We start from the raw sequence: 22,153 nt of genomic DNA on the forward strand, positions 1-22,153 counted from the left end.
AGGGACCCCCAGTCTCTGACTCCAAAGCTCATGCCTTCTCCTCTCTACTCACATGACAGGCGTGTTTGGCAAGAGTGAATTTCACAACACTGGCCATGCCTGCCCTCCCACAGCTAATGTCAAAACTGCAGAACCCCGAAGCACATATTTGGGTGAATATCCAGGGGCAGCCTCACCTGTTGGAGATAATCCAGGAAAAGACACATTTCTGGTTGGTGTCCGTCACCATCTCATTGTGCTTTAGAAATCGCTCCTGGTGCTCAAAAGCACGGATAACAGACAAACCTGACACAGTCTCACTAAAGTGAGAGTAGATTGGGGACCTGGTGACAGAGTCCAGTCGTCTCAGCTGGCGGGAAGTAGCCACATAAAATATCTGGACCCAAAAAAGCGAAGACTCAGTCATACAATCATATCACATACGCTGTACCTCTTCCTTCATGGCCGTGACCCAGTATTCTTTACGTTGAGGCCACAGCTCACATCTGAACAGAGAAGCGGCTCTGGTCTCATCTCTGACTAGAGGAGAGATGAGAGAGGCTCAGAGGAAGAGGATGCTGGGAAGATCTGGGGTTGGAGGGAACAGAGAAGCACGAAAGTGCGGACACCACACCTCACTCAGCCCTAGAGGTTGGAATTTTCAAACCACGTAAGGAGTTTTGTCAGCCTAATCCGTATGGTCCCAAGAATCTGCACATATTGTCTAAATGACAGTTTTGTAGTGGTTAGGAAAGGTCTCTAAAAGATTTTATAAATGCTTCTGGGAACCGAGGGGTGTGTAAAGTGGAGATGGGCAGTAAATGGTCCAAGAAAGGTATGCCAAGGTTTTGATAAAAATTGAATAATCAGGTAAGTGACCAAAATTGTGCTTTGACAGTGTGTGAAGGTAAAGATCGTTTGGAGGTGTGTGGAATGCTGAGGGTCTAAGAACTGGAACTGGATGTAGTAGCGCAGGCTGAAGGGGGAGGTTCAGTGGGGTGGGTTAGTGGTGCTACTAGATTCCAAGAGGATTTGTTGAAACTAGGGAAGAACTGGGCATTTGAGTCAGAATTCAGAATGTTATACCTGGAAATTTCCTCAAAGATCCTGCTTTTTTTTTTTTTTTTTTTTTTTTTTTTTTTTGCGGTACAGGGGCCTGTCACTGCTGTGGCCTCCCCCGCTGCGGAGCACAGGCTCCGGACGCACAGGCCCAGCATCCACGGCTCACGGGCCCAGCCGCTCCGCGGCACGTGGGATCCTCCCAGACCGGGGCACGAACCCGTGTCTCCTGCATCGGCAGGCGGACTCTCAACCACTGCGCCACCAGGGAAGCCCAGATCCTGCCTCTTATTTGTTGGTTTGTTACTGACAAAGATGACGACATTCCTGAGGAACTCAACACAAACACCAGGTGGTGTCAACTTACCACAGGCCACAAGTCTGCCCTTGACTGAAGGGCTTCAGAATTGCTTTCTCAAGGTGATCAATTCATCCCAAAGGTAAATGGTGGAACTAGAATTCTCTCCACAGCTTCCCTCCCCTCATCAGTTTTTATCATGGTCATGGAGCCCCTTACACTTGCTCCAGTTTTTCTGTGAGACTTGGCTTTTAAGCTGTGTCCTCAAGAACACACTGGAATTGAGCCTAAGCCACCCACAGACACCCCAGTGAAAGGAGAACTGCCCTGAAGTGAAAAGAGCCTGGGCTCCTGCTGAGGGACATCTCCAAGTAGATAATCCTAAGCCAACCAAGGAAGCAGCCTTAGCACAACTCTTCTAGAAGCAACTGATTACCTTACCATTGTGAAGGGTCTTACAGAGCTTCAAGACTTTGTCCAGAGCCAACCTCAAAGTAGTCTTGGATCCAAGCATAAATATGCCCCACTTACACTTGTGGGGTGCGGGGCAGAAGTTAAGGTGAGACTGACCGTGAACTTCCACCCACCCATCAGTGCTGACACTTCAGCTTCAGAAAGTGGCCTACGGGCTCCTTGGTATGTTATTATCTGGCTCAATGACGAAGATGCTGGAGAGGGGAGAGTGACTAGCAATAAACACAAGAGAAGAGTCTCAGGAAGGAGCTTGGGCTTTTATGAGTAGAGAAGGAGGGAAACCTAGCCATTTCCAAACCTACCTGAACAGACACATAAATGATGCCAAGAGGGATGATGACGATGATGAAGACTGGAGTGGCCAGGCAGATCATGACCAGGGTGCTGATGATGCCCAGGAAGCACAAAATCCAGCTGCGCAAAGATATGGGGAGGGTGTCATCCACTGTGGAGATATCCTAGGGACACATAAGAAGGAGAGATGGTGTGCTAATGAATTCCTATGACATTTTACATCTTCTCGGTTCCAGCAGCGAATTTGCTCAGTCACATCAGAATGCAAATAACTATATGTCCAGGGTTGAAAGAAAAACAGAAATCCTCACCAGCTATTAGTTCTATGCAGATTAATTTTGACCCTTACCCGGCACATATTCTCCATCTTTCCTTCCTCCACCCCCTCCTTTATCTCCTCTTAAGGGCTCAGTCATCAGCTCCAGAGGACCCTAGGTATAATTCTCCTTTATGGTCTTAGCCACCTCCTCCGCAAAACATACTGTATAATTAATGACAGTTTCCTTTTTCATGCAAAAGCAGTTAGCAAAATATGACTGTTGCCTAAGTAACTCACAGTAAGATCTCTGTGTTCTCTTTTTCGGAAGATTAATTATATATATATAACAACAGTGGAAAAGAGTGTGCAACATTTGCAAAATTCCTGTGAGAAATCTCCCCATCCAAAATTGTGTACTTTTTTAGCTTCTATTTAAGAGCAGAAAGCCCATTTAAGTTGTCTCCAGTGACATCATGCCCACCATCTTTGTTCCACAGGAAGGTGACAAGTGGGGGCCTGCCCACTTTTGAAGCAGTCACCATGTCCCCAGAACCTGCCTGTGGGCTGGGAGCTAGGCTTTCTGTGTCTGCTCCAAGACCAAACAAATAAGGGCTCAGAGCTCCTCAGACATTTTTTTTAAAATGTGCACCCTCTTCTACAAACAGAAGACTGAAAATTCTGTTGGTGATCGTTGAATATTATTCAGAATTGTCTGGTTTCCTCTGTTCTTGAAATTTCCCCCTTATGTTCATTAAGAATCAACGACTTTGGTCTGGCCCATGGAAGAGAGCCATCTATATGATCTTAGCATTTACTGAGCATCTCAATGCCTAGTACAGTCCTTGGCTCATAGAAGGTACTCAATATATGTTGAATGAATGAATGCTAAGGGTCCCAGAATCTGCAGTCGATGGAGAACCCCATTAAAATCATAGGATTCCACAATCCAGACCTTGTTTACTTATTTTTTTTTTTTTTTTTTTTTTTTTTTTTTTTTTTTTTTTTGCGGTACGCTGGCCTTTCACTGCTGTGGCCTCTCCCATTGCGGAGCACAGGCTCCAGACGCACAGGCCCAGCGGCCATGGCTCACAGGCCCAGTCACTCCACGTCACGTGGGATCTTCCCGTACCGGGGCACGAACCCGCGTCCCCAGCATCAGCAGGCGGACTCCCAACCACTGCGCCACCAGGGAAGCCCTGTTTACTTATTTTTAAAGCATCAAGGATGGGAGATTCAGGGATGGAGGCAGCAACCAAGCAAAGCATTGTCCTGCTATCTCTTTTATTCACTGTCACACTAGTGATAGTGCTTTTACTTGTGTTTTTCCCTCTGCAGAACAATCCTTCACATCCTGCTTCTGCCACTCACCCATCCCCTACCCCCACCATCTCCCTGGCTAACTTCTATGAGTTAAGTCCCTCCTTCTCTGACATTTCCCACCCTCCGTCACCCAGGTTGAGCTGTCACTCTTTTGTACTCCAAGGATGCCACTGTACACATCGTTGTTACTGGGTTTCCTATATCCTATCATAATCCTTTACTTCCTTGGCCGTCCCCCTCACTACATGCTGAGCTACTTAAAGGGAAACAGTTGTTCATCCCTGTAACCCCAGGATCCTTAGGACCTCACACAAGGTGTTCAAGAAATATCTGCATGCTGAGTGGACCAAAAAACTGGAACGGCCCAGTGTTGCCTGGGGACACAGGAGAATTCTTTCCCTGTCAGAAATAAAAAGATCCTCAGCATAGAAACACGTCTTACAACCCCTGAGATACTTACGCCAGCAAACCTGTTCACTATCCGGCCAGTGGGTGTTGTGTCAAAAAAACTCATGGGTACTCGAAGGATATTGTTCAGCAGCTGCTTGTGAAGAACGTTTGCTGCATGGACGGAACCATAGACACTCCAGAGATTTGCTATGAGCACAAATATACCTGGAAATGGAACCAGTTTAGTCAGCACCATGCACAGGGATCCCTGAAGACTTGTGCAGGACATAATAGCAAATTTTTCATGAGTCCAGGCAAAGGACGTGGACCTGACAGAGTGTCTCAGAGATGGCTGCCATAGCCGTCACACATACCTTGTGCTAATCCCAGAGCTCCATAGACACCAACTCTCAGGTCCCTCTGAGAGGCTGGATAGTTGGTGCTATTGAAGGTTTTAGAGTCATGGGTCCAAGCACTGAGCCAGAGGTTCGATCCAATAAAAGACACGGAATGGAGCACAAACCCAAAGATAATGAAGAATATCGAACACCATCCTATTGCTTGTAGGTATTTCAGGTAGATGGAGAACTTCACCTGCAAAGCCCCCACCTCAATATTAGTAGAGTTCCTAGCGGCTTTTGGTGAGGAATTACCTAGAATACCAATCATAGGGGGAGTACAGTCCTTTGGAAAGCAGAGAGCCAGTGGCAAAATTTGGTAGTCTGTGATCACATTTCTGTACTGGGCCAGGATGATAATAATCAATGCTGAAATATAATGCAGGGTAAATAACCATCAGATTATTAATGAGCTTCTAGATGCAATTAAGAGGAAAAGATATAAAAGCAGTGGGACAGATAAGGCTATACCACAGACCTTGGAATTTGTTTTATTAATGTTTAAGTTAAGATCTTAAATTTAAGAGCTTGGTTTTAAGTTTTATTAATTTGAATTGTGTGCTATGAGCTTGATATATTGGTGTTCTCTGGCTCCCAGAATTGCATCTCAAAGCATTTTTGTTTTTACCACATATCAGAATGGAATCAAACACTCATGAAGTGTAGTATGAGGATATTCACAGGGAACATGTCATTCTTCATGGAAATACAATTTGATAAAAAGCCCAGAGCCTCTGCTAACATTTCAGTGATAAATTTAAAGACTGGCAAAGCACACAAGACATATCCCTCTGCAGATATGTATTCAACTCATCAAACTTAAAAATGTTCAAATCCCAAGCCTTATATCACCTCTAATGGTACTTTTTACTGTGGTGTTTACCTTTCCAGTTTGTATGAATTCCTTCTTAATTAGTTTTTGCCCTTTCACTGGTTCTTCCTCCTCCTTCAGGATATTCACATTCCGAGTTTTCAAGTCTTTTAAGGGCTTCAGACGCCTGCTACTGGACCTAGAACTGAGATATTGAGAGGGGAAGCTTTCCTGAGCATGTAGATGCATCCCAAGGGTCTTCTTGCAAGCAGGTGTCACAGTAGCTCTGCTCACATCAAAGTGCATTTCAGAGCAGATGGTCATGGGGGAAACACCACCCCAACCCTCCTCCACATGCACAGAAACAAAAGAAGAGCTGGGAGCGTCCATGTGGACACTCAGAAAAAGTCCAGAGAGAAAAAGAGAATGATCAGGTGGAACTATGGAAGTGATGGGGGATGCCAGCTGAATATATGACCAACCTGCGACTAAATGTTCGATGAAGACTGTTCTCTCTTTTCATGGACAAGGAGGCCACATCTTCAGGGATTTCCTCCACACTGGGCATCAGCCCATAGTCGTCGTCTTCACTGTCCTCATTGACTAGGAGACAAATCAAAGGTTAGGGAGATTGCTGCATAGAGCTGTCATAGCCCCATGAACAAGAAGAAAAGTCTTTTCTGATCTTGTTGGTCTTAATAAGAGATCCCAGATGTACACACCGGTTGGAATCTTTTACTCCAGAAATACTGTTTATTAGGACATCTCATTGAAAATTACCAGGATAAAGGAGAGGTGAGTTAATATTCCACTGGAAGAGAAACGGTCAAAAAGGAGAAGAATATTCCCAGAAGCTTGTAAGTTCCTTTGGAGCAGGAAAGAACTTTTAAGGATTACAGTAGACAAACAGAAGAGTCATAATCCCCAGAAATGTCTAAAAAGGTGAGTGTAAATTTAAAATGTTCTGCTTGAAATTCAAATAATTTGAGAAATTTTATTAATTTAAAGCGTTTTAAAAAACATATCCTGAAAATAAAAGGTAAAACAGCTTGGTCTGTGAAAATGGTAGAGTTATGACCTCCAGAAATTGGTACCTCTGTAAAAGCAGTGAGCATACTAGCCAAAAAACGTCAAAATCAAACTTTCCATAACTTTGAAATTAACCAAAGGCTTGCCACAATCCAAGGAGCATTTATTTAAGAAAAATGGCTAAATCTCAGCAAGAAAAGTAAGTTTTGTAATAGTTTAATTTACCCTATTCCTATTCCCCTCTCCTTAGATCTGCTGTAGCCTAGAAAACCAACAGCCACACATTCATTGTAACCATGAAAATCACCAGCCTAGCAGCTGCTGGAAGGAACAGCCTGGGTTCAGAGCCTGCTCAAAACCTCACTTCTGGAGAATTGTCATTATTTGACCTGTCTGGCAGTTCCCTGGAAAACTCCATTCACAGGGCTTGTCTTTACAGAACCTGACTTGGAGTTGGCTCTAACAATCAGCAGTAGTTGTTTAACATCACAGCTGCCTGAGGCAGTGATAACAGTTGGAGCAAAGAAGAAACTGACCAAGAACTTAAGAGGAAAAAAAACCTGGGGAATAAGATATCCATAGGGAGCTTTGATATCTTCAATATATTCCTGGCAATCGAGAATGTCATACACATATGTAGGGATGCACACATGCCAACCCAAGAAAGACTTGAGAATGTCCTATTCTCTTACCTCTGGCTTACCTTCAGACTCTGTGCAAGCAGGGAAAAAAGGCTGAGGCAGAACTATAAATCGCCTGCTGGCATGTTAAACAGACATGTCCACCCCCACCCGCCATCCCCACAGAGCCCCTCAGCAAAGGCTGAGTGACTTATTGGTTCCAGGCACTTGAGGAAATCTCTGTCCAATCGTTATCTGACCACTAAGCCAACTAAGCAGGGACTTCTATGGCCACATGAGACAAAGAAAGTAGACTTAACAGAATCAGTTCAGGAAACTAAACAGGAGGAACAACAAAAGCAAACCCTTGTTGAGGATGGAGGGGAGAGAGATCATATTTCCAGAATTGTTATGCTATTTAAAATGACCGGTTTTCAGTAATCAAGACAGTATGGTACTGGCACAAAAACAGAAATATAGATCAATGGAACAGGATAGAAAGCCCAGAGATAAACCCACGCACATATGGTCACCTTATTTTTGATAAAGGAGGGAAGAATATACAATGGAGAAAAGACAACCTCTTCAATAAGTGGTGCTGAGAAAACTGGACAGCTACATGTAAATGAATTAGAACACTTCCAAACACCATACACAAAAATAAACTCAAAATGGATTAAAAACCTAAATGTAAGGCCAGACACTATAAAACTCTTAGAGGAAAACACAGGCAGAACACTCTATGACATAAATCACAGCAAGATCCTTTTTGACCCACCTCCTAGGGAAAGGGAAATAAAAACAAAAATAAACAAATGGGACCTAATGAAACTTAAAAGCTTTTGCACAACAAAGGAAACCATAAACAAGACAAAAAGACAACCCTCAGAATGGGAGAAAATATTTGCAAACGAAGCAACTGACAAAGGATTAATCTCCAAAATTTACAAGCAGCTCATGCAGCTCAGTATCAAAAAAAACAAACAACCCAATCCAAAAATGGGCAGAAGACCTAGATAGACATTTCTCCAAAGAAGATATACAGATTGCCAACAAACACATGAAAGAATGCTCAACATCTCTAATCATTAGAGAAATACAAATCAAAACTACAATGAGGTATCACCTCACACCAGTCAGAATGGCCATCATCAAAAAATCTACAAACAATAAATGCTGGAGAGGGTGTGAAGAAAAGGAACCCTCTTGCTCTGTTGGTGGGAAGGTAAATTGATACAACCACTATGGAGAACAGTATAGAGTTTCCTTAAAAAACTAAAAATAGAACTACCATATGACACAGCAATCCCACTACTGGGCATATACCCTGAGAAAACCATAATTCAAAAAGAGACATGTACCACAGTGTTCATTGCAGCTCTATTTACAATAGTCAGGACCTGGAAGCAACCTAAGTGTCCATCAACAGATGAATGGATAAAGAAGATGTGGCACATATATACAATGGAATATTACTCAGGCATAAAAAGAAACAAAATTGAGTTATTTGTAGTGAGGTGGATGGACCTAGAGTCTGTCATACAGAGTGAAGTAAGTCAGAAAGAGAAAAATAAATACTGTATGCTAACACATATATATATGGAATCTAAAAGACAAAAGAAAAAAATGGCTGTGAAGAACGTAGGGGCAGGACAGGAATAAAGACACAGACACAGAGAATGGACTTGAGGACACAGGGAGGGGGAAGGGTAAGCTGGGATGAAGTGAGAGAGTGGCATGGACTTACATATACTACCAAATGTAAAATAGATAGCTAGTGAGAAGCAGCCACATAGCACAGGGAGATCAGCTCAGTGCTTTGTGACCACCTAGAGGGATGGGATAGGGAGAGTGGGAGAGAGTCACAAGAGAGAGGACATACGGGGATATATGTATATGTATAGCTGATTCACTGTTATAAAGCAGAAACTAACACACCATTGTAAAGCAATTATACTCCAATAAAGATGTTCAAAAGAAAAAGATCAGTTTTCAACAAAAAATTATGAGACATACAAGGAATCAGGAAAGTATGGGACTGTACACAGGAAAAAAGTAGTCCAAAGAAACTGTACTCAAGGAAGCACAGATGTTGGACTTACCAAAGACTTAAATCAGCTCTGATAAATATATTCAAAGAACAACAGGAAACCATGTCTAAGGATCTAAAGAAAAGTTCTCACCAAATAGAGAACATCTCTATTAGGCCCATTAGCATGGGCCCCTGATCCAGTATGTCTGATGTCCTTGTAAAAAGGGGAAATTTGGACACTGATGCACATAAGGTATAACACCATGTGCAGATGAAGGCAGAGAGTGATATGAAGGATGCCAACGGATGCCAGCAAACCACCAGAAGCTAGGAGAAAGACCTGGAGTAGATCCTTCCCTATTGCCTTCAGAAGGAACCAATCTTACTGACACCTTGATTTTGGACTTCTAGCCTCTAGAACTGTGAGACAATACATTTCTGTTGTTTAAGACACCCAATTTGTAGTGTTTTGTTATGGCAGCTAATTAAGAAATACACAGAGCCAATGTTGATACAGGTAACCTTTGCCCTCCTGACCTTCCCTTTATTCTACCATCTTGTAGTCTGTACCTTGAGCCCCAGAGCCGACACAACAGCATGCCAGGCAGTGGGGCTTATACAACTTCTCAGAAATGGCCTATCTATGTTTCCCAGAGCAAGGGTTTAATGAGCTGTTTTGCAAACTGTCTTTTGTACACAAAAGATAGGATTTTTCAAAGGGGCTGTCTACCCATGGGGGTTTATAAACAGAACTTAGAAACTCAGAAGATCAAATCAGAAAAAGTTTAGAATTAGAAGGAGAAAACTGTCCAGGTTGTGGTGATGTGGATGACTGAGCAGTAACTCAGGGGTATCCAGCATCAGACACTACCCTTTGCTGGAGATCTTCAGTCCCCAAGCAGGTACTTTTTGTTTTCTCCAGATCTGTCCTGGAGCACATAAAGACTGATGGAAAGCTCTGACCCCTTCCTTTCTGCTGGAATCCCTGCCCCACTTTCCTGGGCTGGGTCCCAGTCCCTATAGCCCACACCATCGTATTCTTTGTTCCCGCCCTGTCCCACCAATGCTTACAGACTTCTTGGTTTAGGCTTTTCTTTCCAACTCTTGTGGTTTTAAACAATCACATGTCCTGACCTCAAGGCCTGACTGTGATCCTACTTGCAGGCTGTGTAGTTACTGCCTCTTCTGATTGACTTTCGGAATGCCCCTGTATCCTCCGGATCTTGCTTTCTCAGTCCTGACCTCCTGCCGATAATTGCTACCTGAAGCAGATACCCAGAACCATGCACAGGACTACTGCTGGCAGGTTCTTGAGAAGGACCCCAGAGACCAGGGCTCCATTACTGACTGGGGCTAGTCAGCGACCCCAGCGGTAGTGGTATTGGGTAGGGGCTATTCCTGTGGCACACTGTGAGACTATGCAACTGCCATGATTTTTTTTTCTGGTTCAGAACACCCAGTGGCTTTTGGTGTATTAGTCAAATCCCTTTGTTAGGGCGTATCAAGTTTAGCAGTACATTATTAGTACCAGGTATTACAAAGCTGTCCAGGAAGTGGTTCTCATGAATTTGAGTAGATGGGGTGGAATATGTGACTTGAGTCAATAGAAGCAGGGCATTCCCTAAAAGGGGGCCCCTTGTGCCACTGGTGTCTCTTCCACAAGGGCTAATCACCCCACATCTCCAGTCATCCTCTGAAGAGAGCCCTTTGATTGCATGTCAGAGACCAGATGGGCAGCATTATCCCCCAGTTTGGCTAAGATATAAAGTTTCTATGTTTGTGTTTCTTTACAGAGACACAAAACACAGAAAGAACAGATAATGGATCTCTGGATAATTTATTTCCAAATTTAGTTCACTGGATACTGAACAGTTCAGGAGGTAAATAGTGGTAGTTTACTACTTCTACCCCTTCCCTACCCAAGTTCTATCCTGTTCCAATCCTCGTTACATACCTGTGGGCTCGTCTTTAGGACCTGTCTGTTTTATGAATGTCTTCAGATTCTTAGCAAACAATCCTTTCTTGGCCAACAGAGTGCTGTAGGATCCCTTCTCCACGATGATGCCATTCCCCAAAACCACAATCTCATCCACTTGGGGAAGAAAGTGAATGCTGTGTGTCACCAAGAGTCGAGTCTGTAAAAATAACAGTAAGTTGTGCTGACTACCCTGTGCCCACCATGTTCCTTAGCTTACTAAGGAAAAGGAAAAACAGAGTCACTGTGGGGCTTTCCTTCAAAATGTGGCCCTGACCACTTGATCTCTTACTTCCTCTTTACTTCCCAGCACCTCATCCTAAAACCTGACCCCATGTGTAAGATGAGACCCCTGTCATCATGGATATATTCACAGTTATTTTCCTGTAGTGACAATGAGGTTTGCCCTGTACACATTTTCCTCCAGCTTCCTGGTAGCCAAGAGTTGGGCTTAGGGATGTCACTTGAGATCAAGGGCTATCAATATAATTGAGGCATGCAAAACTAACTGCCCCCTCACTAAACAGGTAACTGACCTAACAGGAACTGCCCAGATTATTTTAGTATGTTAGAATCATTATAGGGCAAGAAACTGTGTCTTTGGCCCAGGCCCTCCCTGGCGTGGAAGACTTGGCATCCCTTGTATTCTTGTCTATTTATGGACTACATTGACTACTGAAACAGGGATTCCACTCAAAGAAAGATAAACACGGATCAGTAATGAGACTCAGATAGGGTCCAGGGGGTTGAGATGGGCCTCTAGAGAGACAGCCCAAGCCCACTGCCTCTGCTCTCTACTTCACAGCCCCACAGACACTAGGTTGCTCTTATCAGGAAGACTTGGGAGATGCTCATCCTTTGAGTCTCAGCTCAAAGCCAGCTCTTCTGGTAGGCTTTTCTGAATCCCCAGGCAAGAATTGGGTATTCCTCCAGTGTTTCCACGGTAGTTTGTATATTCTGCCATTAAAAATGATTCTTGTATTATAATATTACTGCTTTTTGGTTTGTCTGCCAATTCGATTGTAAGTTACTTGAGAGCAGGGATGAGACCTTTTCATCAGTGCGCCCAGTCTTTGCAATGAACCAGGCCCAGGGTGGGTATTCAGTTCATGAATGAATGGAGCCAATTAGCCTTACGGACAGAAGTCAGGACCAGGCATAGGAGGGAGAGTGAGTTCCTGTGGACTCACTGATCCAAGAGAGAGGCAAAAGGCCTCAGTGGGACAGCAGCCCAGTCAACCCTGCCACCCTCTGACTGGCAGCATTCAAAAAACCTTGAAGGGAAAAGGCCAAACACAGATGGAGTGCTGACAGCCCTCACACTAGACTTGCTACTGGTGAGAAGCATACTCAAACCCTCAAGGGGCGCTGGGCTCTGTCAGCCCCTCTCCCATTCAGCCTACTGTGCTAACTTGCCTATGGTAAGGAAAGCCTATGACCAGCTCCAGTGACTTGCTCTGGCCACTTTATCTGTACTATCTCACAGGGGCATTGCAAGAATCAAATGAGGCAATGCAATCAAAGTTCTTGGCACAGGCCTGCGACATAATGAATACCCAAAACGTATTGGCTTATTTCTATATTCAGATTGAGTCATCCTTTCCAGGCATAGTGCTCCTACATCCTGCAAGAGTTCCAGGAAAGTGCCTTCTTAGAGTAGAGCTCTAATGCCTGCAGGATGACCTGTGTCCCAGTAAGGTAAATTGTTGGGTCCTCTGGCATGTTTTCTGACGCCAACCAATTCTGAGTGTCCAACAGTTCAATTCTGACACCAGCTACCCAGAAACCCACAGCTACCCAGAGCCCACAAGACTGCCCTGACTTCTAATGCTAGCCGAAAGTCTTGGATCCCACCCATACTTCTGACCAACTAGCTATAAATTGAGGATTTCCATGGCCCCCTCCTCAGGTCTGATCATTTGCCAGAATGGCTCATACACGCCAGGAAAATACTTTACTTACTGTTTACCAGTTTATTACAAAGGATACAACTCAGGAACAGTGAAATGGAAGACATGCATAGGGTAAGGTTTCGGGGGTGGGGTGCTTGTGCATAATTTCCATCTCTCACCAGGTGTGCCACCTTCCCAGCACTTTAATGTTCTCAGCAATCTAGAAGCTCTCTGAATCTCCTTATACAAGAAATTTTATAACACAATCTCCAGCCCATCCTCCTCTCCCCAGAAATTGGTATGTGGGGCTGAAAGTTCCAATCCTCCCATCACTTGGTCTTTCTGAGGAACAGCCTTGTCCAGAGGCTATCTAGGGGCCTCTCCATAAGTCACTCATTAGCATAAACTCAGGTGTGATCTAAAGGGGCTCATTGTGAATAACAAAAGACATTCTTAGTATCACTCAGGAAATTCTAAGGGTTAGGAGCTCTGTGCCAGGACCTAGTGAAAAAGACCAAATATAGTTCTTATTATACCACAGATCTCAAAGGACTTTTTATCATAATTAATCATCCTAAAAGGCTCAATGTTGGAGCCAGAGAATAAGGCTCAAATTAGCCAGTTCCCGCATAAGCTATGATCTCAAGATGGGAGCCCTCACCAAATCATCTCCTGGGAGACCAGTCTGACACTGTTTATCTCCTCAGCAGCCCAGGGGGAAGGTGAATAAGGAAATCTGCTTCAGTACCCAGCAGTCCTAGGAGATGTGTTCCCCTCCTCACGTCTTCATCACTTTAAATAATTTCTCACCTTGCCTTTCAACAGGCCATCGGGACCCAAGACCTTATTAAAAATATGTTTTCCCACATGAGCATCCACAGCAGATAGGGGGTCATCCAGAATATAGATGTCTGAATTTTGATAGGTAGCTCTGGCCAGGCTGATCCGCTGCTTCTGACCCCCACTGAGATTTATACCCTGAAGAAGAAAATAATTTCTATTAGGTACTGAAACTGAGTCCCACTAAAACTGAGTTCCTCTGCTGAATCTATGATTAACATCTCTATCCAAAACTTCATGACCTTTCTTCTCCCATACCTGTTCCCCTCAAGGGAGTATAAAAGGAAAGGGGGGATTGAAACCAAGCAGGACACTGCAGGGCCCTCCTGTGTACAAAAACCCCTCTGTGTCCCCCCTTTCTTGTTTGTAGAAAAAAACTTTAGTCTCCTAGGCCTTCTCTGAGTTCCAAGGAGCAGACTCAAGCCGTTACTAACTAGGGAAGAGAGGGAATGCAGAAACAAAGGAAAAGCAGTCAAGAAACAATAGTTCAACTATAAAACAGAGTCCTAGCTCCTCTTCAAGGGGTATATGTAAGAATTAGATGCATATCATTGAACTGTTCTACAGAAACTAAGATTCTAACCCAGGTGGAAGATGGTTACTACATGTTGACCACAAGCACTTAGCCCCAGACTGTTTGGAACCAGAAGGTTGATGATTAAGATTCCTGAAACATCACCCTGCCACTTTACCACCAACCAATCAGAAGGAAGTCTACAAGCTGCAACCCTCACCCCAAATGTTGCCTTTTAAAACCATTCCTGGGGAATTCCCTGGTGGTCCAGTGGTTAAGAATCTGTCTTGCCAACATTAAACACACCAACATTCGAATTATAGGGGTCTCAGAAGAAGAAAAAAAAGGGACCGAGAAAATATTTGAAGAGATTATACTTGAAAATTTTCCTAATATGGGAAAGGAAATAGTCAATCAAGTCCAGGAAGTGCAGAGAGTCCCATACAGGATAAATCCAAGGAGAAACATGCCAAGACACATATTAATCAAACTATCAAACTTAAATACAAAGAAAAAAATATTAAAAGCAGCAAGGGAAAAGCAACAAATAACATACAAGGGAATCTCCATAAGGTTAACAGCTGATCTTTCAGCAGAAACTCTGCAAGCCAGAAGGGAGTGGCAGGACATATTTAAGGCGATGAAGGGGAAAAAACCTACAACCAAGATTACTCTACCTGGCAAGGATCACATTCATATTTGACCGAGAAATTAAAACATTTACAGACAAGCAAAAGCTAAGAGAATTTAGCACCACCAAACCAGCTTTACAACAAATGCTAAAGGAACTTCTCTAGGCAGGAAACACAAGAGAAGGAAAAGACCTACAAAAACAAACCCAAAACAATTAAGTAAATGGTAATAGGGACATGCATATCGATAACTACCTTAAATGTAAATGGATTAAATGCGCCAATCAAAAGTCAGAGACTGGCTGAATGGATACAAAAACAAGCCCCATATATATGCTGTCTACAAGAGACCCACTTCAGACCTAGGGACACATATAGACTGAAAGTGAGGGGACGACAACGTTCATCACAGCACTATTTACAATAACCAGGACATGGAAGCAACCTAAGTGTCCATCGACAGATAAATGGATAAAGAAGATATGGCACATATATACAATGGAATATTACTCAGCTATAAAAAGAAACAAAATTGAATTATTTGTAGTGAGGTGGATGGACCTAGAGTCTCTCATACAGAGTGAAGTAAGTCAGAAAGAGAAAAACAAATACCATATGCTAACACATATATATGGAATCTAAAAAAAATGGTTCTGAAGAACCTAGGGACAGAACACAAATAAAGATGCAGACATAGAGAATGGACTTGAGGACACGGGGAGGGGGAAGGGTAAGCTGTGACAAAGTGAGAGAGTGGCATGGACATATATACACTACCAAATGTAAAACTGATACCTAGTGGAAAGCTGCCACATAGCACAGGGAGATCAGCTTGGTGCTTTGTGACCACCTGGAGGGGTGGGATAGGGAGGGTGGGAGGGAGGGAGATGCAAGAGAGAAGAGATATGGGAACATATGTATATGTATAACTGATTCACTGTGTTATAAAGCAGAAACTAACACACCATTGTAAAGCAATTATACCCAAATAAAGCTGTTAAATAAACAAATAAAATGAAAATAAAACAAAGAAGATGTGGCACACATATACAATGGAATATTAGTCGGCCATAAAAAGAAACGCAATTGAGTTATTTGTAGTGAGGTGGATGGACTTAGAGTCTCTCATACAGAGTGAAGTAAGTCAGAAAGAGAAAAACAAATATCATATGCTAACACATAAATATGGAATCTAAAAAAAATGGTTCTGAAGAACCAAGGGGCAGGACACTAATAAAGACGCAGATGTAGAGAATGGACTTGAGGACACAGGGAGAGGGGAGGGTAAGCTGTGACAAAGTGAGAGAGTGGCATGGACATATATACACTACCAAATGTAAAATTGATAGCTAGTGGAAAGCAGCCACATAGCACAGGGAGATCAGCTTGGTGCTTTGTGACCACCTAGAGAGTTGGGATAGGGAGGATGGGAGGGAGACACAAGAGGGAGGAGATATGGGCATATATGTATATGTATAGCTGATTCACTTTGTTATAAAGCAGAAACTACCATACCATTGTAGAGCAACTATACTCCAATAAAGATGTTCAAAAAAAAAAAAAAAGTGAGGGGATGGAAAAAGATATTCCATGCAATTGGAAATCAAAAGAAAGCTGGAATAGCAATTCTCATATCAGACAAATAGACTTTAAAATAAAGACTATTACAAGAGACAAAGAAGGACACTACATAATGATCACGGGATCGATCCAAGAAGAAGATATAACAATTGTAAATATTTATGCACCCAACATAGGAGCACCTCAATACATAAGGCAACTGCTAACAGCCGTAAAAGGGGAAATAGACAGTAACACATTCATAGTAGGGGACTTTAACACCCCACTTTCATCAATGGACAGATCATCCAACATGAAAAGAAATAAGGAAACACAAGCTTTAAAAGATACATTAAACAAGATGGACTTAATTGATATTTATAGGACTTTCCATTAAAAAACAACAGAATACACTTTCTTCTTAAGTGCTCATGGAACATTCTCCAGGATAGATCATATCTTGGGTCACAAATCAAGCCTTGGTAAATTTAAGAAAATTGAAATCGTATCAGGTATCTTTTCTGACAACAATGCTATGAGACTAGATATCAATTACAGGAAAAAATCTGTAAAAATACAAACACATGGAGGCTAAACAATACGCTACTAAATAACCAAGAGATCACTGAAGAAATCAAAGAGGAAATAAAAAAATACCTAGAAACAAATGACAAAGAAAACACGATGACTCAAAACCTATGGGATGCAGCAAGAGCAGTTCTAAGAGGGAAGTTTATAGCAATACAGTCCTACCTCAAGAAACAAGAAACATCTCAAACAAACAACCTAACCTTATACCTAAAGCAATTAGGGAAAGAAGAACAAAAAAACCCTCAAAGTGAGCAGAAGGAAAGAAATCAAAGATCAGATCAGAAATAAAAAGAAATGAAGGAAATAATAGCAAAGATCAATAGAACTAAAAGCTGGTTCTTTGAGAAGATAAACAAAATTGATAAACCATTCATCAGACTCATCAAGAAAAAAACAGAGAAGACTCAAATCAATAGAATCAGAAATGAAAAAGGAGAAGTAACAACTGACACTGCAGAAATACAAAGGATCATGAGAAACTGCTATAAGTAACTATATGCCAATAAAATGGGCAACCTGGAAATGGACAAATTCTTAGAAAAGCACAACTTCCTGAGACTGAACCAGGAAGAAATAGAAAATATAAACAGGCCGATCACAAGCACTGAAATTGAAACTGTAATTAAAAATCTTCCAACAAACAGAAATCCAGGACCAGATGGATTAACAGGCGAATTCTATCAAATATTTAGAAAGGAGTTAACACCTATCCTTCTCAAACTCTTCCAAAATATAGCAGAGGGAAGAATACTCCCAAACTCATTCTACAAGGTCACCATCACCCTGATACCAAAACCAGACAAAGATGTCACAAAGAAAGAAAACTACAGGTTGATGTCACTGATGAACACAGATGCGAAAATCCTCAACAAAATACTAGCAAACAGAATCCAGCAGCACATTAAAAGGATCATACACCATGATCAAGTGGGGTTTATCGCAGGAATGCAAGGATTCTTCAATATATGTAAATCAATCAATGTGGTAAACCATATTAACAAACTGAAGGAGAAAAACCATATGATCACCTCAATAGATGTAGAAAAAGATTTTGACTAAATTCAACACCCATTTATGATAAAAACCCTTCAGAAAGTAGGCATAGAGGGAACTTACATCAACATAATACAGGCCATATATAACAAACCTACAGCCAACATCATTCTCAATGGTGAAAAGCTGAAACCATTTCCTCTAAGATCAGAAAAAAGACAAGGCTGTCCACTCTCACCACTAATATTCAACATAGTTTTGGAAGTTTTAGCCACAGCAATCAGAGAAGAAAAACAAATAAAAGGAATCCAAATCGGAAAAGAAGTGAAGCTGTCACTGCTTGCAGATGACATGATACTATACATAAAGAATCCTAAAGATGATTCCAGAAAACTACTAGAGCTAATCAATGAATTTCATAAAGTAGAAGGATACAAAATTATTACACAGAAATATCTTGCATTCCTATACACTAATGATGAAAAATATAAAAGAGAAATTAAGGAAACACTCCCATTTACCATTGCAACAAAAGGAATAAAATAGCTAGGAATAAACCTACTTAAGGAGACAAAAGACCTGCATGAAGAAAACTATAAGACACTGATGAAAGAAATTAAAGATGATATAAACAGATGGAGAGACATACTGTGTTCTTGGATTGGAAGAATCAACATTGTGAAAATGACTATACTACCCCAAGCAATCTACAGATTCAATGCAATCCCTATCAAACTACCAATGGCATTTTTCACAGAATTAGAAGAAAAAATTTCACAATTTTTACAGAAACTCAAAAGACCCCAAAGAGCCAAAGCAATCTTGAGAAGGAAAAACAGAGCTGGAGAAATCAGGCTTCCTGACTTCAAACTATACTACAAATCTATAGTAATCAAGACAGTATGGTACCAACACAAAAACAGAAATATAGATCAATGGAACAGGAATAGAAAGCCCAGAGATAAACCCACGCACATATGGTCACCTTATTTTTGATAAAGGAGGCAAGAATATACAATGGAGAAAAGATAGCCTCTTCAATAAGTGGTGCTGGGAAAACTGGACAGCTACATGTAAAAGAATGAAATTAGAACACCTCCTAACACCATACACAAAAATAAACTCAAAATGGATGAAAGACCTAAATGTAAGTCCAGACACTATAAAACTCTTAGAGGAAAGCAGGCAGAACACTCTATGAAATAAATCACAGCAAGATCGTTTTGAGCCACCTCCTAGAGAAATGGAAATAAAAACAAAAATAAACAAATGGGACCTAATGAAACTTAAAAGCTTTTGCACAACAAAGGAAACCATAAACAAGACGAAAAGACAACCCTCAGAATGGGAGAAAATATTTGCAAACGAAGCAACTGACAAAGGATTAATCTCCAACATTTGCAAATAGCTCATGCAGCTCGATAACAAAAAAACAAACAACCCAATCCAAAAATGGGCAGAAGACCTAGATAGACATTTCTCCAAAGATATACAGATTGCCAACAAACTCATAAAAGAATGCTCAACATCATTAATTATGAGAGAAATGCAAATCAAAACTGCAATGAGGTATCACCTCACACCAGTCAGAATGGCCATCATCAAAAAATCTACAAACAGATGAAGACTTGGAGGCTGGGGGAGAGTGGCTTGCTCAGAGAGAACACAGAACTTCTGCGCCCTTTCCTCAGACCTTGCCCTGTGCATCGCTTTCATTGAGCTGTCCCTCTTTGTAACAGAAATAAGAGCGATTCCAGGGGATGCCTCTTTACAGGGGCCAAACCTTGGAATGCAACGTCAGAAAGCTATTTCCCTAAAGTCTCCGATGTCAAGGAGAGGTGGCATCCTTTAGTCCATGAGTACTGGAATTGGAGTCAGATATCCTAAAGTCAAATCCCAGCTCACCAAGAAGAACATGCTTACTTCACAGATCTGAAGTCTTGGATGAACTCTTCTTGTTTCCATCCACCTTCCTGAACAGCAGCAATGAAACTGTGCCTCAGATACAGATGGATAAACCAAACTGATTAACGTGGAACTTACAAAAGTTAGCAGGGGGTGATCCCAGGAGGCCAAAGCTGTCTTTCAAAGACTTTGAGCTCTGAGCCATATGGATGAAAGGCTCTTGGTGCTGTAGCCAGGAGTCAGTGCTGTGCCTCTGACATGGGAGAGCCAACTTCAGGATACTGGTCCACAAGAGACCTCCAAGCTCCACGTAATATCAAATGGCAAAAATCTCCCAGAGATCTCCATTCTCAACACCAACACCCAGCTTCACTCAACGACCAGCAAGCTACAGTGCTGGACACCCTATGCCAAACAACTAGCAAAACAGGAACACAACCCCACCCATTAGCAGAGAGGCTGCCTAAAATCATAAGGCCACAGACACCACAAAACACACCACCAGACGTGGACCTGCCCACCAGAAAGACAAGATCCAGCCTCATCTACCAGAACACAGGCACTAGTCCCCTCCACCAGGAAGCCTACACAACCCACTGAACCAACTTTAGCCACTGGGGACAGACACCAAAAACAATGGGAACTATGAACCTGCAGCCTGCAAAAAGGAGACCCCAAACACAGTAAGATAAGCAAAATGAGAAGACAGAAATACACACAGCAGATGAAGGAGCAATATAAAAACCCACCAGACCTAACAAATGAAGAGGAAATAGGCAGTCTACCTGAAAAAGAGTTCAGAATAATGAGAGTAAAGATGATGCAAAATCTTGGAAATAGAGAAAATGCAAGAAACATTTAACAAGGACCTAGAAGAACTAAAGAGGAAACAAGCAACGATGAACAACACAATAAATGAAATTAAAAATACTCTAGAAGGGGGCTTCCCTGGTGGCGCAGTGATTGAGAGTCCGCCTGCCAATGCACGAGGCGCGGGTTCGTGCCCCGGTCCGGGAGGATCCCACATGCGGCGGAGCGGCTGGGCCCGTGAGCCATGGCCACTGGGCCTGCGCGTCCAGAGCCTGTGCTCCGCAATGGGAGAGGCCGCAACAGTGAGAGGCCTGCGTACCGCAAAAAACAAAAACAAAAACAAAAAAAATACTCTAGAAGGGATCAATAGTAGAATAACTGAGGCAGAAGAACGGATAAGTGACCAGGAAGATAAAATAGTGGAAATAACTACTGCAGAGCAGAATAAAGAAAAAAGAATGAAAAGAACTGAGGACAGTCTCAGAGACTTCTGGGACAACATTAAATGCACCAACATTCGAATAATAGGGGTCCCAGAAGAAGAAGAGAAAAAGGGACTGAGAAAATATTTGAAGAAATTATAGTTGAAAACTTCCCTAATATGGGAAAGACAATAGTTAATCAAGTAGAGGAAGCACAGAGAGACCTATACAGGATAAATGCAAGCAGAAACATGCCACGACACATATTAATCAAACTATCAAAAATTAAATACAGGGCTTCCCTGGTGGTGCAGTGGTTGAGAATCTGCCTGCCGATGCAGGAGACACGGGTTCGAGCCCTGGTCTGGGAGGATCCCACATGCCGTGGAGCAACTAGGCCCATGAGCCACAACTACTGAGCCTGCGCGTCTGGAGCCTGTGCTCCGCAACAAGAGAGGCCAAGATAGTGAGAGGCCCGCGCACCACGATGAAGAGTGGCCCCCGCTTGCTGCAGCTGGAGAAAGCCCTTGCACAGAAACAAAGACCCAACACAGCCAAAAATAAATAAATAAACAAACCAATGAACCGACATTAAAAAACGAAACAAAAAACAAAACAACACAACAAAAAACCAACTCCTTGCCAGTGTAATACAACAACAACAACAACAACAACAAAATTAAATACAAAGAAAATATATTTAAAGCAGCAAGAGAAAAACAACAAATAACACACAAGGGAATCCCCATAAGATTAACAGCTGATCTTTCAGCAGAAACTCTGCAAGCCATAAGGGAGTGGCAGGACATATTTAAAGTGATGAAGGAGAAAAACCTACAACCAAGATTACTCTACCCAGCAAGGATCTCACTCAGATTTGATGGAGAAATTAAAACCTCTACAGACAAGCAAAAGCGGAGAGAGTTCAGCACCACCAAAGCAGCTTTACAACAAATGCTAAAGGAACTTCTCTAGGCAGGAAACACAAGAGAAGGAAAAGACCTACAATACCAAACCCAAAATAATTAAGAAAATGGGAATAGGAATATACATATT

At 42.3% G+C, this 22,153-nt stretch overlaps 1 protein-coding gene across 1 annotated transcript in view; it reads right to left on the reverse strand.

Moving 5' to 3' along the window:
* Positions 1–22,153, reverse strand: part of ABCC2 (ATP binding cassette subfamily C member 2) — a 69,012-nt gene that overhangs the window by 10,345 nt on the left and 36,514 nt on the right. Inside the window, exons 18-25 of the mRNA XM_065894828.1 lie at positions 13,641–13,808; positions 10,918–11,098; positions 5,765–5,885; positions 5,355–5,487; positions 4,448–4,667; positions 4,144–4,298; positions 2,113–2,268; positions 177–376 (exon numbers count right to left, since the gene is read on the reverse strand). Of these exons, the coding sequence (XP_065750900.1) occupies positions 177–376; positions 2,113–2,268; positions 4,144–4,298; positions 4,448–4,667; positions 5,355–5,487; positions 5,765–5,885; positions 10,918–11,098; positions 13,641–13,808 (1,334 nt within the window). The remainder of the gene's footprint in view (positions 1–176; positions 377–2,112; positions 2,269–4,143; positions 4,299–4,447; positions 4,668–5,354; positions 5,488–5,764; positions 5,886–10,917; positions 11,099–13,640; positions 13,809–22,153) is intronic.

The sequence above is a fragment of the Phocoena phocoena genome, chromosome 16 (genome assembly GCF_963924675.1).
Source record: "Phocoena phocoena chromosome 16, mPhoPho1.1, whole genome shotgun sequence".
NCBI classification, from domain to species: domain Eukaryota; kingdom Metazoa; phylum Chordata; class Mammalia; order Artiodactyla; family Phocoenidae; genus Phocoena; species Phocoena phocoena.